The 17,773-nt window shown below is 44.5% G+C and overlaps 1 protein-coding gene across 2 annotated transcripts in view; it reads left to right on the top strand.

The window, feature by feature from the left end:
* DOCK1 (dedicator of cytokinesis 1) overlaps positions 1-17,773 on the top strand; it is a 453,094-nt gene that overhangs the window by 373,346 nt on the left and 61,975 nt on the right. For both annotated transcript variants that reach the window (XM_081074113.1, XM_081074112.1), the window contains exons 32-33: positions 1,249-1,307; positions 7,693-7,841. In XM_081074113.1, coding sequence (XP_080930239.1) covers positions 1,249-1,307; positions 7,693-7,841 — 208 coding nt within the window. The remainder of the gene's footprint in view (positions 1-1,248; positions 1,308-7,692; positions 7,842-17,773) is intronic.

The following is a 17,773-nucleotide window of genomic DNA, read 5'->3' as shown; positions in this document are numbered from 1 at the left end:
GTGGCTTTGCACTAACAGTGGACAGCCCTCTCCTCCCGGTGGTGTTGGCGATGGGTTCATTCCTGGCAGAGATACCCCCTCCCTCACTCACCGAATTTATCAACATCGGTGCTCTCCTGGTTGTGGGGCTGGGCTGGACCTCAACCTCCGAGGACCAGCTTGTCCTCCTAGGGACGGCTTACGCTCCCGTTCAGTTTCTCCATCTGTACAATGGGCCACAGCACCCGTACAACTGTGGTGCCCCCAAGGTTGACTTCTGTGAGCGAGCTGCCTGGTGGGTGTCATCGTCCCTGGTGGAAATGGTCATGGCGTCTGTAGCCCTCTCCTGATGTAGGTGACAGATGGGTGTGTCTGACGCCCGAGACGTTTATAATAAAGAGGCACCAGGCTGTGCTTTTTGCTTCACCAACAGGGTCTTTTCTGCCTTTAGAGCCACAATTCTGTCATCTGTAACGGCTTTCCTTGTCACATCAGCTGACAGAGGATAAACAGAGCAGGCTCAGTGACACAGCTGCTAAACTGTATGATAATTTCACAAATTATTATTTTTAATATGATCAGCCTTTTCCTTAAGCAATAAAGGAAAAAGTTAAATTACTCACAAACCAATAAAGGTTTATATTCTGAAGCATCAAATTCTGTTTACTCACGAAACACACACCTCTTTGCTTACCCACTGGGAGGAAAATTAGCATTTGTTTTCCCTGATCAACAAAGTGGGGGGGCATTTGTGTTATCGATAGGTGTTAAGCCCTTCCTTACATTGAAAATGATAAAGAAGAAAGGGAGTTAGTTGGAAGAGGCCGTCCCTGCTCTGACTGCAGACTCCAGGGCTTAATTTTACCATGTGGAACCTGCTAATGGTGAGCGGGGGTGTGGGGTGTCATTTGGTGTCTGCAGGCCTGATGCGAACAACATGCCTGGAAAACAAACTCCCCCTTAGGCCAAGGAGCCAGGCTCTCTTTGTCATTGGAGATTGAAGAAAGGAAAATGATTTCATTACTCCCCACCACCTCCCCCAGGTTCCCACAGCGGGAGGGTGTTCTATAATCTGTGCTGATGGGAAAGTGAGAGTCCCAGGCTGGATTCCTCCTCCTTCAATTCCCTTTGGTGGCAAAGGAAGTTGAAGCTTTGACACTGTCTGTGTCTCAGTGATGGAAGACTTGAATTGCACTTTTAAATAATCCAATTCTGATTTTCAAAGTCTGTGTAGAGTGACTCAGTGTTTTTCCTATCCCTGCTTTTCAGGTATGGAGATATGAGGAGACAGATCGGCTTTGAAATCAGAGACATGTGGTACAACCTTGGTGAGTATGATGTCCGGCCATCGTGGTTAATATCTTGATATCCATGGGTGATGACATTGGACCTGTTTGTCAGTGTTGGGGCATTTTAAGAATCTGAATCGCTTCTGTTCCTTGGAGAGCAATTGCTATTCTTTGCAATAACTGTTTTCAGTAAATAAGAGATGAGAGACCAAAGTAAAAGGAAGAAAATCTGATGGGTGGGACAAATAGAAACATCAGTAGAACATCCTCTTGTGTCAGATGAACACAGCTCAGCCTTTGAAGTCCTTTGCTCCTGGGCCTCACTAACATTCCTTCAGCTTCTCACACATTAAACCATGTCTCTCGTCCTACTGCTGCATATGCCATCACGTATTTTATTCAGTTTTGTATAGTCTACCTTCAAAAGGGTTTATTCACCTACTCAAACCTGGACCCTATATTTAGGTACGCTGTCACCAGGTGGTGGTAGCACAACATGCTTATGCAATTAAAACAAAAAAAGATGTGTGCGTTTAAGATAAGAAATTAATGTAGGCATTTATCACTGTATACTTCCCTCTTAGTACTGCTTCTGCTGCATCCCATAAGTTTTGGTATGTTGTGTTTTCATTGTCTTTGTCCCAAGATATTTTCTATTTTCTCTCTTGATTTCTTTGATCCATTGGTTGTTCAAGAGTATGTTTTTAAATTTACACTATGTGTGAATTTTCTAATTTTCTATCTATCACTTAGTTTTATTCCATTATGGTCAGAAAAGATACTTGGTATGATTTCAGTCTCCTTAAAATTGTTATATAACTTAACATGTGATCTATCCTGAAAAACATTCCACATGTAGTTGAGAAAAATGTGTATTCTGCTACTATTAGGTGGAATGTTCCATTATATCTTTTAGGTCCCTTTGGACTATAATGTTGGCTTTACCAGTAAAGAAAGATCTCAAATAAACAACCTAAGCTTACACCTCAAGGAACTAGAGAAAGAACAAATTAAGCCTAAAGTCAGCAGACGAAAGGAAATAATAAAGATTAAAACAGAAATAAATGAAATAGAGAATAGAAAAATTCAACAAAACTATGAGTTGGTTTTTTGAAAAGATAAACAAAATTAGCAAACCTTTAGCTAGATTAATTAAGAAAAAAAGGAGAAAAGACCGAAATAAATAAAATCAGAAATGAAAAAAGGCACACTACAACTGATGCCACAGAAATGAAAAGGATTGTAAGAGACTATTGTGAACAATTATATCCCAACATATTTGATAACCTAGAAGAAATGGGCAAATTCCTAGAAACACATAACCTGTGATGACTGAATCATGAAGAATTCAAAAATCTAAACAGACCAATAACGAGGAAGGAGATTGACTCAGCAATCGAAAAATTCCAAATAAAAAGCCAACACCAGTTATCTTTACTGGTGAATTCTAGCCAACATTTCAAGGAGAATTAACTAATGCCAATCCTTCTTAAAGTGTTCCTAAAAAATTGAAGAGGTAGAGACACTTCGAAACTCATTTTATGAGGAAAGCATTACCCTGATACCAAAGCCACACAAGACACTACAATAAAAGAAAGTAATCTGTAGGCCACTACCTCTGATGAACATTGATGCAAAAATCCTCAACAAAAACTACCAAACTGCATCAACAGCACATTAAAAAGATCATCCACCAGGATCAAGTGGGATTTACCCCTGCCATGCAAGGATGGTTTGACATATTCAAATCAATAATAGTAATAACACTACATTAACAGAATAAAGGATAAAAATCATGGGAGTATTTCAATAAATGGAGAAAAAGCACTTGACAGAATTCAATATCCTTTCGTGATAAGTACTCTTGACAAACTAGGTATAAAAGCATGGTACCTTGACATAATAAAGGCCATATATGACAAGCTCACAACTATTAATATACTCTGTGGTGAGCAAGTAAAAGCTTCTCATTTAAAATCAGGAACAAGATAAGGACGCCCACTCTTGTCATTCCTATTTAACATAGTGCTAGAAGTCTGAGCCAAGCAATGAGGCCAGAAAAAGAAAGAAAGGCATTCAGATCAGAAAGGAAGAAATACAATTCTCTCTATCTGCAGATGATGTGATCTTACATACTCAGAGTGATCATTAACATGTTAAAATGTGTCCTTGTTGCTTGATTAATAGCTGCTGCCCCAACTCAGCCCTTTCTGGCCCCTTATGCTCCCCGAAGATGCTCCTTTCCTCTCTCTGGCCCCTCGATTGAAAGGTCACTCTCTGCCATAGAGGGAGCTTCCAAGTCTCAGTGGGAGCCACAGCTGGCCTGACTGATGGGTGCTCCTGTCTTTTCGGTTTTCGTTTAAGTATTTTCAAGGTCATGTTTGGAGTCTCTGAGACTGATCACCATTTGAAACTGGCTCCATTTCATTTTGTTGATGCTCATGACTACAATGGAGAAAGATGAGATGGGCCCAGAGATGTTGAGCTTCTCTGTGATGTCACCTCCAGACCTTCTGAGAATGCACCCTGTGGTGTAAATCAGATCTTTAAAGCCCTTCTGCAGTTGTTGGTTCTCTTGACGCTGTCATTAAGCTTCAAATAGGCGGAGTCGAGTGACAGAACGCTTCTGATTTGGTGCATACAGGATGCAGTTAAGATACCTTGTTTCATCCTGTCAGTTGCCGGTTTGAATACTGTGATTCATACACAAGATCTGCTGTGTAGCTTTTCAACCAAGTCCATTGACTCTGGCCTGACAAGCGGCCAAGAGATCACGTGTAAACCATGACCGAAAAGTCCTGGCTACCCACAGGATCTTCCCGAAGCAGCCCCTCAGATGGCTAAGAAGAGGTCCTTGGGGTCACCTGGCAGCCTGGTTGTTTCCTGCTGAGAATTTCAGTTATGGAAGCCTGCCTGCAAGTGTCACTACGGAGACTGCCCCTCCAGAAATTTATGAGAGCACAACTCCCCGAGGTGTCCACAACCTGTTTTCTACATAGTTTTTGTTTTGTTTTTAAATAGGCTTAACTTTGCAAAGGTATTGTCAGGGTAACATAACCGGCTCTGCCAAGAAAATAAAAGTAGAAGTCAGGTGTACTTGTCATCTTACAGTTGGCACCTATCCTTCGATCAGGCCTTGAGCCGAGCGCTCCCTGAATCTCCCCAGTAATATGTGGGTTCTTTGAAATGAGCGTCTCAGATTGCAGCTGTGTGCAGCTTCACTGCAAGGGCCCCAGACTGTTGCTCGATTTTACTGCAAGTGCAAACAGGGCACTACCCCACAGGACAGAGCGCACCTTCTTTATCCTCCCAAGTCTGTCATATTTGGTCTGAGAGGGGAAACCCAAAGCAGCCTGTCTCCTAAAACAGGCAGGGGAAATGTGCTTACATACCCAGCTCTTCAGTTAGTATCAAAGCGTGCTCCGTGAGGCGGCCTGGGGGAGCACTCGCTCTCCCTTTCTCCTTTGCCTCCTCGCTTTACATTCAGTTTACTAGGAATAGCACATTGGAGCCACCACGCTGTACCCAACCCAGCCTGAACACGTGCTCGCAGCGAGATCTTTGGTAGCCGGGTTCAGTGTGGGATGTTTTTCAGGCAGGGATTCCCTCCATGTATCTTTCTGGGGACTGGACAAATCGTATGCTTTTCAGTAAACTGACATACAGTGAAGCCTACTCGCTTTCAATGTCTGCCCTGTGTATGTGGAGATTTCCTGGGATAATGGCCCAGATTTCTGAACAGTCGTAATAATTGTAAGGAGATCCCAGGGGGCTGGGGGTACATCTGGCTTCCCAGAGAGGGTGCTGTCCATTCCCAGGGGAGACAGCTTTATATTCTATAAATATATGTAGAATAGTTTATATTCTATAAGTAACTATAAGAAAGACGCTAGTGGGTTGTAAAGAATTTGGGAGTGGTAACTAGGAGACTGGCAGGGTGACAGGAGGTAAATATTTTCGTTGTGATCTGATAATTAGCTTGTTCCTTTTTCTTGAAAGGAAAAGAAAAGGCAGCCTTTATTTTCTTGAAGTCGACACTATAGGAGTCCCTTTGATCCTCGTTGATAATGAGTTTAGCATTAAATTTGAGTAAGATATGCTCCAGGGGAAAGCCATAATGAAAATGTCCAACAAAAAAAACACACCAAAAATAGGTGAATACTGGGGAATATTTCACCCTGAAGACCATTCCTTCTCGAAGGTTAGGTCCGCAGGGGTGTCACTGTTGACAGAGCTCAGTGCTGGCCCCAGCCGGTGTGTCCTGCATTAGTGGGAAGTGTCAGAATCAAAGATTAGGCCAGACTCGCCTTGTAACTTTTCCTTTCCCTGTGTCTACAACCACTTGTTACTGCCTTAGGCGGCTCTCCCATCTTGGAACAGTAAAAGCAAGCCGTGACAGACAGAGCACTCTTACGACACTCAAGTTGTGGCTGATGAACACCCTGCTGTCACTGTCATGTTTTCTGAAATATCGGCTCTTGACATTTTTTAGGCATAATTCAAGGAAAGTGTCACCTGAGAGACGGAACATAATAGCATTTTTAAGAGAATGCTTTGCACGTGGCAGTTACATGCCTTTCAGAAACATGAAGCATTTAGGGAAGTGATGAGAATCACATTATTATATAGCCTTAGTTAAAACATTGATTATTTATTAAACGTGGGAAATATAAGATTTTAATTATGTTCGGATTCCTTATTAGGTTACATTTTACATATGTGTCCACCCAATACAAATGTTGGAAATATATTAATTTAGGCTAATTATGAGGATTATGTATTTCACCAAGTGTAGTTATTTATAATAGCCAAATGTCTTTAATGGCTCTCTTTACAGAAACCTGTGTTGGCTGAGTTATAATGAAAACTAAATTCTTCAGAGTATCCATTCTATTTCCTGATTGTGTAAAAATATTAGTAAGATTGATTAACTCAGGATAAATCCTGGTGTTAATAACAAAATGTCACAGATAATTCATTCAAGCATTTTTTCTTGTGCATTCTCCTGTAATATGTTGGAAACAAAATGATGTAAATTATATAATGGTGCAAAGTGAACATAAATCAAGATTTCTGAAATTAAAAACGAGGGTAGGACTTTTAAAAGGCCACGTTCTTGACAGTCCCTGCCTCTAAGTTTACTCATATTCCTCTAAATAAAGTCAACTCCCCCTTTTTAGAAATGAATTTTCCAGCAGCTTCTTTCCAGGCAGTGAGAGAAGGTGGTGGTGTTACAGCTTCCTCTGTCTCCCTCCCCTCAGACCTTTCGCAGTTCCTTCCAGGTTCTCTATAAGCTCACGTGTCACTGCCAGCTCTCAGGAATTTAGAAGCCAATAACCCTAAGCATGTGGGGGCCCCTGCTGGGGGGAGGGGACAGCGTGGCAGCAAAACCCACACTCACAGGAGGCAGGTGCTGAGCAGAGTCGCCCCACAGCTCCCGCTTGTCTCTGTGCAACAACAGGCTTTGCTGACGAAGATTCTGAATTAGCAGCATCTGTCTGAGTCAAAGGCAGAGGCCTCCAATGACACAATACCAAGATTTCCAACCAAAACAAAGTCCGTCAAAGAAAGAGAGATGGTGGCCGTCTCACAAGGTTATCCTGAGAATTCATGAGGCATTTTCACCTGGCTTGTCTATAGTAAGCGCTGATAAATGTTAGCTGATATTATAAAATTCATTATTATTCCTATTGGTAGTAGTGTTAGTTTAAAAAACGACGTTTGGGCAACCTTTCCCTGAATTCCTTAAAAATTGTATCTGGACAAGATAGGTGAGTTGAGATTAATAAAGTAGGTATTCCAATAAGCGTTTTCCAATCAAGTAATAGCCAAAGAAGGCAGAGTCATTTCTGTTTCCACTTCATATTCTCAGGGCTGTGTTTTGATTTCTTTGATTGCAGCCATTCAGAATGTCACAGAAATCACTCTGCATTTTTTATAGAGGCGCCGGATAGAAAATTCTTTATAGGATGTTGGAGTGAGAGGGGACCCAAGAGACCATCTCCTCTAACTCCCTCGCTTTATGGACTTTCTTGTTCATGGCCCACTTTACGAGTTCCTGAGTGTTCCACCTCCCAGCCCCGCTCTGTGCATAGCTGGGTCCCCATTAGCTGGTCATATCCTTGATCCGTGTGATCATTGTCTATTTGTAAAACAGTATTAATCTTTTATACTATACACATCCTGACTACTGCCCTCATATGGGGTGGAGTTTTTAATAGATCCACTTACAACCATTAGAATATAGTCCACTTCTTAGAGTAAAGACTGGACACGCTTGAAATGCCAGCAGGTGACAAATGAGTGCACATTCCCAAGATCCTAGCCTTCGCCATCACAGTGTCAGTGTTGTTTTGTGGTGTCCACTGAAGCCCGTTGTAGAATCCTTTTTTTAATTCCTGAATAATGCATTGCTCTATTCAAGGTCAGCACAAGATAAAGTTCATTCCCGAAATGGTCGGCCCGATATTGGAAATGACACTAATTCCTGAGACAGAGCTGCGCAAAGCTACCATCCCCATCTTCTTCGATATGATGCAGTGTGAGTTCCACTCCACCCGCAGCTTCCAGATGGTAAGGACTTGGGTGTGCAGTGGTGTGAGGGGAAGGGGGGAACAGCAGGCCTGAGAACCTGAGGACAGACTTTTGGATGGTTCTAGAGTTAAAGGTGTTAAACATGGAAAGCAGACAGATCCTGGGACTTTCCTTATTGAATAGCCTATCGTCCTTTGCTCTCATCTTTAGGGAGAATCATTCTGTTTTTAGCTTTCACTTACTTATTTTATCTGGATTTACATACACATCAAACCTTGGATAAAAGCCTCTTCCCCACCCTCCTTGGTACATGCACTCCTAGAGCATTGAATCGGGTGTTGTTGTATTCTCTGAGACTTGGATGCTCGTTGCTGACTTACGTTATTTGAAAGTCTAACGGCTTGGCTTTTCTTTTTTTAAATGTGTGTCTCAGTCTTTTACCTGTGCAATAGAACTGATGGGAATTGCTCAAAGAAAGTGGGTGTAAAGAGCTCAGGACATACTGTATCATCAGGAAGAACAAAATCTGAATTATATGTGCTTGAGAGGTCACAAAACCTCCTTCTTTGGATTCCGTGAAAATAAGGAAAGTGCTCCCATGTTCACGAATGGGTACACACCCACACTGGCTTCCTCCCTAGTGGACTCAGGGTTTGGCCATGAAGCTTTGCAGGAGGCAAGAGAAGAACCCAAACAATAGGAGGTCCTCAACACTGAAAGCAAACTTTGTTCAAATATGTGAATATTTTACATAGATTTTTGAGGAATTTTCAGAAAAAAAATCTTGTATGGAAAGGAAACCTAAACTTCAATCAATCAAGGTAGCATGACTTTAGTGAGATCTAATATTTAAGAGTAGATTTTTCCTTCCCTACCATTGTCTTTCTAGTTTAAGAGAGTTTTAAATAGTTCATAGAGTTTATTGGTCAGTTTTCATCATTATTGCCCAATGGTAGTAAGTAGCCATGAAGAATAATTTTGCTGTTTCCTAAAACGAAAAACAGATACAAAGCTAAAAGTGAGTAGGTGTTGGGTTTAGACACTGAAGTCAGGTGGTCCACCATCTCTTGCTTAGCTTGGTACTACCTGGGTCTTGAGCAAATGACTGAACATCTTTAAATGTCCAACTTAGAGCTGTAAAATGGATATAAAAATAGAATCTGCTCCAAAGGGATGCTGTGAGAAGTGAATAAAATCAAACCCATAAAGTCCGTCCATCTTTTCTTCCTTCCTTCCTACCTTTCCTTCTTTCCTTCCTTCCTTCCTTCCTTCCTTCCTTCCTTCCATAAGTGAGGAAGATTTCCTTACATTTATTTATTTGTAAAACTAAAGAGACTATTTTAAAAGAACAGCTGTGTTTGTTCCTCTGGTTCACTGTCTTCGTACATATGTAATTGTAATGTTGTAAACATTGTCCAAATTTTTTGTTGTTCTTTTTTTTGACAATTTTTTTAAGACATTTTCCTTGATTATAACTTAGTGACCATGATTTTAAATATGGCGTAACATTTCATAAAATAACTTGGCTAATCTTCTCTTATGCATCCCCTTTAGTTGGGCATTTAGGTTGTTGCAGGTTTTCACTGCTCTGAATAAATGTGCAATGAACACATGCATATAGATAGTGTGACTTTCTTTTGAAAGTTTTCCCAGTGTACATTCTCGAAAGTGGAATTGCTGATTCAAAACATTTTTGTAACTTTTGACATTATTGCCAGTTTTTAAATGTTATTGTCTTAAGATTTGACCCGTCTCCACTGCTGCTGGCACTAACTAAATCATGGTCCAATCTCACTGTCAACTCACCAGAACTAGGAATTGTAATTTAAAATGCTTTTTCCTGGGCTGAAAATGCATTGGACCGTTTGAATTTTATATGACTAAAGCCCCAAGTAATGACCTTATAAAAAATGTGCCATGGAATTAAAGAATCAGGTAAAGGAGGAAAATGTATTTGTATAGATAAAAGCCACTAGCCCAAGAAATAAAGATCAAAGGCCTTGCCATTCTTTGGGGCAGCCTTTGGGTCAAAATAAGATCAAAGGCAGTTGGACTAAAGATTTCTGACTTTTCCCTCTTCTTCCACCCACTCTTTTTGCCTCTTTCCTGTTTCACCAGGCCTTTCACATACCTTCAGACACCATCTGCAGAAGTGCTTCATCTCCAGTTCACAGGGGCTCTAGTTTCTCAGTAAATGACACAGAGTAATGAAGAGTCGCGGCACTTTTGCCTCCATTCTCAACCCTCTCCCCCCATTAGTGGCTTCAGAATCTGGCCAATATCAAGTGACATCTTTCCAGAAAATAGAAGGGTTTGAGTAATACCATGAAGTACTCATGCACATTTACTTCTAATTTTCGAACAATTTCACTACCATGAAATAGGCCTCGCTTGGAGGGATGTTGATAGAAGCACACACATGAAGATGCAGGTCCACAAAACGCTGTCAGGCTAAGCGTGGTCAGCTACTTGAATATTTTGGTCCATAATCATTGGCCATTTGTATTGTCATCTGCTGGGGCCATCTTTGCGGACAAGTGGTAGGACACACCAAAGGTTTTAAAAATGAAGGCAAAAAATCTAAAACTTATGAACAAAAATCTTCCTACTATGGTAATCCATTCTTGTGAATTGGGAAAAGATCGATTTCCTTTTCTGTTGGGATATCTCAATTTGTTTTTCCATTGGCCTGTCTCAGCCAATAGATGTCAGGTGGGATGTCACGTGGGACGTCATCTTTCCCAGACCTGCTGCATCTCCATCCTATTTCCACCAGGCTCCTCGTCATTTGCTTTATCGGGACGGGTTACACTGGCCGTGTCTTTGTTTTCTCTCCTGGCCTCCTTGGTGGCTGCAGCTCTTCCCATCTCATCTCCAGCATCGTCTGCTTCTCCCAGTCCCTAGCTCAGGGCTCTCCTGGACCGTAACACTTGTCTCTCCACTAGCTGGATCTTTTCTAACTCCTTCCTGTTCTCAGTTTAACTCTTACCTTTCATCGGCTGCTGTTCCTGAAGCACAAGGCCTGCCTTCTCTGCCTTGCAAGGGGTGTGGGTGCATGTGTCGTGGGCAGGCACGTGGAGAGAACAGCAGTCAGCCCTCCCTGCTTCCATCCTAGGAAGCTTCTAGGACATGGCCGATTGGCTCCTGATAACTAATCCGCCACCAATCCAATTATCTAACCTTATTTGTCACATCAACAAGGGCTTAAATTGGCTCAACTTTCATAGCAGATGGGCAGACCTAATGGAGTGAGGGGAAGACATTAAGGGTTTTCATTTTTACAGAACTTTAGTGCTCTGTAACATGTGATGCAGCTTACTTGTTTAAAGGTTGCTATGCGTTTTGGAGTCGGGCTATTAATATGCTACTGTTTGTGAAATATGCTTTACCTTCGGGCATATCACACTCTTAGCGTTGGAAGGGGTGAGGGGATTTGCTAGAGTCAGGAGAAAACCTGCCGTACTACTCAGGACGAGGCTACACCAACCCATTATTGGAATTTCAGAAGCACGTATTACAGATGGGCTCGTCCAGAGCTCCCCAGAGGTGCTGCCGCTGTGTTCTTTGGCTGCAGGGAGGGCACTTCACTAGAATGTTCTTCCACATGCATTTCCGCCGGTGTCGGCTTCTTCCCAATCTCCACTGTTGCAAGAAGAGCATGAGTCTTTGTGCAGAACAGGCATATCCTTGCCCTGGTCCTGGGTGTTAGTGTGGACTCCCCAGGGTCCGTGCCCTGAAGGGGCTCTCCTGGTGGTGGGATGGGGTGGCATGGTGCTCCCCATCCGTGTGCCGTGTCCTGGGTCTGGGACGCTCTTTCCAGGGCTGAGGCTGTGCTAAGTTAGCTTGATGCTGGTCGTGCTGGGTGGGTCCTCACAGGGGTCTGCAAAGGCCAGCTGACTAAGATTCTCTACAGATAACAGAAGGCCCCTGGAAGAGGACTACTGTGCAGGGACCTGAGGCCATGGGGAGCAGCGTGGACCAGGCAGAAGCACATGAACTAGAAGGTCCACATGTGTGCAAGTGGCCTTGAGTTCTTCTAGAATCCCTTTGCACCTACAGAACAAATGCCTCGTGTTGGCTGGTGTTCACACCTGCGCGGCCCTGTGGTCCAGAGGGAAGCCACTGCAGGAGATGGGGTCCTGTATAACTTTTCTGTGATCTGAACTGCTCTGTTCCATCCGCCGACCCCCTGGGTCTGATTCCTCCTCTGTTGGTGGGGTGGTGACAGAGGGATGGTGCCTTCTTTTCATGTTGTCTTTCTCCTTAGCACTTGTGTTGTGAATATTCCATCAGCAAGGGGGCAGGAGTACATCCCCAGCTGGGTGTCCACTCTAGCTGTGCCCCCCGTGGGGGACCCCTTCCTGCCCTGTGGCGGCCGCTGTTGACCTTAGGTATTCCAGCCACCCTCCACCATCTGCCCTCCTTATGTGGCCACTGTGATTTCTCTGTCCTGTCCATGTGGCCTTTCCTGCACCCACTCAACAAAAGCCCACTTCTCGTCTTTTCTGCCTCTTCCATTCTCTTTGAGTGCCTCCAATGCTCCAGCTCCCTTTGGCCATCCTGGTTCTTTAGCCCTTTCTAAGGGTCTTCTATGGTCTGCATGCCCCTTCTATTCTCCAACATTGTCCTCTTCTCTGGCCTCTCTCTTGTCCATTTGTCTCAGAAGACACATCTCTGGTCTATTTCCTTGTAATCCTTTCCCTCCTTGAGTCATCCCAGCAGTTATGTTCACTGTTCACTGACCCCACCCCCAGGGTAGCATGTTTACACTTAAACTAAGACTTTTGGAAATCTTGTTTGTTTGTTTTTTTTTTTTGCAAAGGGGAGATTGTGTGTGTGAAGATTTCAGGATCTGCTAAGCTAGCAGGGAGAGGTGGAAGGCGTGGGCATCCTCGTGCCCCTTAGCCATTTATGGAGACCTGCTGAGCTGTGTTACCTTCACCGGCCTGCAGCCCACCTTGCCCCCATCTCACTGAGCCCCCTAACCCCATATGAGTAATGTTCGAGTCGCAGCTTCACTGGATTTTTCTTCATAAAGAAAACATACTTTAGCTTTTCCATGCTACCTGGCATTGTTCTCTCTTCCCACGTAAATTAAAGGGAATCTTTCACCAAGAGCAGAGCCCATGATGTCCTGAACATGAAGCAGGAGGGTGTCCTCGAGTTCCTTGCAGCGAGAACCCAGTGAGGTGCCCCCAGCCTTGACTTGCAAAAGGAACAGTCCATCTACAATGGAAAAGTGATGGCATCCACTATCAATCTGGAGAGAACCTGCAAGAAGCTTCTGCTGGCAGCTCGTGCTGTTGCCACTGAAAACCCCGCTGGTATCAGTGCCCTATCATCCAGGAATACCGGCCAGCGAGCTGTGCTGGTTTGCTGCTGCCCTCGGACCCACTCCTAGAGCCGGCCGCATCAGTCCTGGGGTCTTCACTAACCAGATCAGGGAGTGAAGGATTCTGGGAGCTGAGACTTCTCGTGGGTACAGATCCCCCGGCTGGGCACCAGCCTCTCCCAGAGGCGCCTTCTCGTGGCCTGCCTGCCATTGTCTGTGTAACACGGACTCTCCTCTGTGCCGTGGGGACATTGCCATGCGTGCAACAACCAGGGAGCCCGCTCCGCAGGTCTGATGTGGGGGTGCTGACCCGGGAAGTTCTCCACTTGTGTGGCACCATCTCCCTCGAACACCTGCGGGAGGTCACGCCTGATCCCTGCTTCTACAGAGACCCCAGAGAGATTGAAAGACCGCTGCTGAAGAGTCTGGCCGTGGAGGAATTTCAGGGCGGTGGACGGCTCCAGCTCCCGAGTTCACTGCTGCTCAACCTGACGTCGCAGGCTGCTCTGAAAGCACAGGTGCCCTGGAGCCCGTCCAGCCATTTCCTATGAAAGACCGGCGTGCTCTCCTGCTGCCCAGGACTGGTCTGCAGCCCCCACGGCTCGGGACGCTGAAGGGGTAGGAACAGCCGCTGAGAGAGTGGTCCTAAGCAGTTCTGCCACAAACTCGGAAGCAAAATGGAAATAAGGTTGACGGAAAATAAACAGTTTCTAAAAGTTAAAAAAAGAAAAAACTATTTGCAATTCTCTCCTGGCACCTTTTTAAAGAATTCCATTTGTTACGTCTTTGGAAAATACAGAACTCCCAGATGAGAATTGCAGCAAATGACCGTACGGTCTGTATACCATTAATAGAAAGGGAATGAAAAAGGCTCCACAGCAAAATCATGTTTTCAGCCATGGAGCTATTTTCTGTCCTCTTTGCAAGGTCAGTAAAATGTTGCCTGACTCCCGCAATTCCCCTTTAGTTGGAACAGTATTGCAACATGAGGAATAGGTATGTCTTTGATGTTTCTGAGCCCCTGTTTGAATGATCTTTTCCTCCCGCCCATGCTGGTAACTTAAGCAAATAATTGAATAACCCAAGTGGATGTTCGCAGCTTCTACCACTTGATGGGAAAGCCAATAGATTTTGCACAGTAATATGAATGTGAACAAGTTTGGTAGCAATTTCATCTTGTTTATTCTTCAGTTCTTCGGGATTCCGTTTGCTGATTGGTTGATTTTCACATTCAATTTCAAAGTAGTACTTGATTCCATTGTTTTGGATGCTTAACGGGGAAATATGGCGTAAGAATTAGGCTTTTATTTCATTGAACCCCAGACCCAAAAGTGGCCTGAGAGATCATAGAAACTAACACCCTTGACTCCAGGAGTTGCGATTACATTGAATTCGATTCTTAAAAGCCCTTCAGCAAAGAGAGGCCCAAACTCCCACCATCTCCTTTAAACAAATTAAACAGGACTCGCTGTGAGGGCCTGTTCGTGGAGTGCGCTGTCACAGCCCTGAAGTCTCTCCACCATCTGGCTCCATGCGCAGATGCGGAGCAGCGGCACCTGTCTGAGGTGTTGTCAGGTGAGCAGCCAGGCTCCTCAGGTAGGGGGCCTCGGGGCTTCTAGGCTGCTGAGTATTTCACAAAAGCTTCCAAGGTCAGTGAGCCGCTTGCTCAGTGGACGTAGAAGGATGGGGGGATTTTAGAATGTGGAGTGCCAGAGATTAAGTGTGTAATTAAATTTACAGAATGGCTAAGCAAGCGGAATGCGATATGCATGAAAATATGAGTGTGTCTGAGCAGAGAGTGGAAAGGCTGAGTGGTAGATTGTGGGGAATCCGTTACTTGTGTGACGTCAGCACGCAGGCCGGAGCTCCAAGGGCATCTGAGTGCCAGGCTGCTCTCTGCCGCGCCATGCCACTTCCTTCTTGGCCGTGTTTTCCACGCAGATGCAGTTAAGTGGCTTTCTCTGTCCACCCATCCTGTCGGTGCCAAAGAGGAGGGACGTGGTTGGTTCTGCAGTTTCCTGGGACTGGCCTGGTTCCATCAGCAAATGCAGAAGCAGAGGCTGATTTTATTGGTACCCTCTGCTATGAGGGGTGACCTAAAACCACGGTCCTACATCCAGTATCTTGTGAGTGTGAAAACCAGGAGAAGGCAGAGGACTGTAGGGGGAAGTGCAACACTCGCCTCGGGCTCATTTGTCGTGGGGTCAAAGAAGCCCTTTTGCTGACGTGTTTGGCATAGCATTTTCCTGGATTTCAGCTTCCACCCAGCTCTTGACAACCTCTAAGCGCTTTATCATCAGGATTATTCATGCAAACCTTTCCATCCCGGTCCAGCTTCCGACCTTGCTACCACATAACCCCAGAACTCGTCTAAATGCATTCCTGGATGCCTGCAAAATGCAGGCCTGGTTTCAGGCATTTATAAATGTATATATATAGTCAGAATGGCACACCTGACCCAAAACAAAAACAGTGCATTCCAAACCAATAGAATTTGCTGAGACCCTTCACTCTATAATGTCTTACGTCGGAGCCAATAACCCATGGTTAGCTGAGTTGGGGGAGCAGTGCTTCCTTTCTGAGTTAATTGAATTAACAACGATGTCAATACGCCTGCAAGCACAGCCCTTGGCAACCCCACGTTAAGCTTAACAGCAACCTTCAGAACAGGTCTCGATTCAGATGCGGCCTCTCATGTTCCTATTCCCGGAGCCCGGAGGCCTGGAGGTGCTCTGCTCAGTACTTTAAGTGGGATGCCCTGGGGATATCTTTGTAGCAATATTGGCGATTCAGACAGGAGAGGGAAATGTTGTATAATGATTTCGCTTATCACATCAGCGAGCCTCTGCCACGTTTTGAGCAACACAGTGAACCCTTGCTAATTTCATCCTAACCGCAGAGAACCCAGTTGCAAATTGCCAGACAGCGTGCATTTACGAGTAAGATAATAAACATGCTTTTTTATAAAACAAGCTCTGCTCGATCAACAAATGTACTTCCTCCAATTTATTTGGGCAGAATCGTTTAATTCTGTTTATGATAACAATTCACGGCATACTAGCAAATGATTTCTAGTACATTCTGTAAAAATTAACAAAGACCCTGGAACTGGAGGCTAGCTGCAGATCAGTGGTATTGCATCCTGCTGATAAACAGAATAGGGTTGCCAGGTGTTTGTGCCAATTACTTAGTTTAGACTAGAGGTTAGTAAAATTAGAATCAGCTGTGTTCTTGTGATTTACTCATCATTCATCCACTCTTTTTAGGAACATTAAATTCATCAGTCAGAATTTGATAAGCAGCATACTTAATGAGCTGGAGCTCCTTATTGCCCTAATTTGTGACAGCTAGGTTTACATGGGAGCAGAGAAAACATGCCATTTCCATTAAGCAGACTCCAAGTTCAAGTGTCTTCTGATTAACAAGTGATGAGCGATTTGAAAAGCCTAGATTAGGATAAGGCATGTCTTTCTGCTTTCTCTATACCAGTGGTGTCCAAACTGCGGCCCGCAATCCATTGTTAATTGGCCCGCAGCAAATTCCAAAAATATATTTAGTTTACTTAAATAAACTAGGTGAGGTAATATGTACTTCACCTCGAGTGAGTGGCCCGGCTGTTTGTGTATTTTACCGCATATGGCCCTTGGGGAAAAACATTGAAAAAAGTTTGGACATTCCCCGCTCTATGCCTTCCTCATTGTATGCTCATTAAATGTGTGGAATTGAATCATGTGTTTTAATTAAATTTAGCCTTATTTTGTACCTCAGTTATTTGCTCTAAGGAAGCAGCCCTCAGCAAATGCTTCATTTTTGGCGTTCCCACCAGGGCACCATCTGGTAGATGGAGCTGTCTTGAAGTGCCAGCTTTGGGGCTAGTGGCACGCCAGCTCCCTTGTGCTGGGTTCCGAAAAGAACCTCCTTTTGCCGAATTCTTTTCCGTCAAGAGCAGAGTAATAATGGGTTAGTACTAAAAGGCTGTTATTTTACAATAAAAGTCTTTAGCATGAGACTTCAGGAGGGGGAAACAAAAGCAGGTCATCCTTTCTTCTTCAAGAGAACCATCTCTTTTTCTGTGTTCCTAAAATCCCTAACTTCTTAGGCCAAACAGAATCAAAGAGAGGGTGTTTGTTTGGGGAGGAGACGATGGGGAAGATCAAGAAGAGATTTGCAGGGATTCACCGAAGTCCCGGTTGTTGTGAGGCTGCTGGGTCCTTGATGTCGAGCAGGAATCAATGTTTCTCTCCAATCCTGCTTCCACCCTTTGTTTCATCTGTAGCGTGATCACACTAGGCTCCGGCAGTGTGAGCCCTTGCCTGTTTCACAGGAGCTACAGTCTGCTTCCACTGCAGCAGCCGCGCCCTGAGTCCCCAGGGCCGTCGATGGTCCCTGCAGTACCCGTGACAAGCACTCGGATGAGTGTCCACCGGTTGAGCCTTAGCAACCTGCCCACCCACTCCTTTGCTGCCCTATGAAGCCCCGCGCAGCTCCAGTTTCACACACTATCTCTCCAGTAGTTTATGTGCCCATGGTGCACGCTTCCTATTAGCGTACCGTCAACACCAGGCGCTCTGCCAGGTACTGGGGATACGGCGCTGACCGAGAGAGAAGGAAATTCTCTCACGTGGCTTAGACTCTTATG

Source organism: Rhinolophus hipposideros (assembly GCF_964194185.1).
Source record: "Rhinolophus hipposideros genome assembly, chromosome: 15".
Classification (NCBI taxonomy): domain Eukaryota; kingdom Metazoa; phylum Chordata; class Mammalia; order Chiroptera; family Rhinolophidae; genus Rhinolophus; species Rhinolophus hipposideros.
Note: the sequence above shows the minus strand (reverse complement) of the source record. Positions and strands in the feature narration are given on the sequence as shown.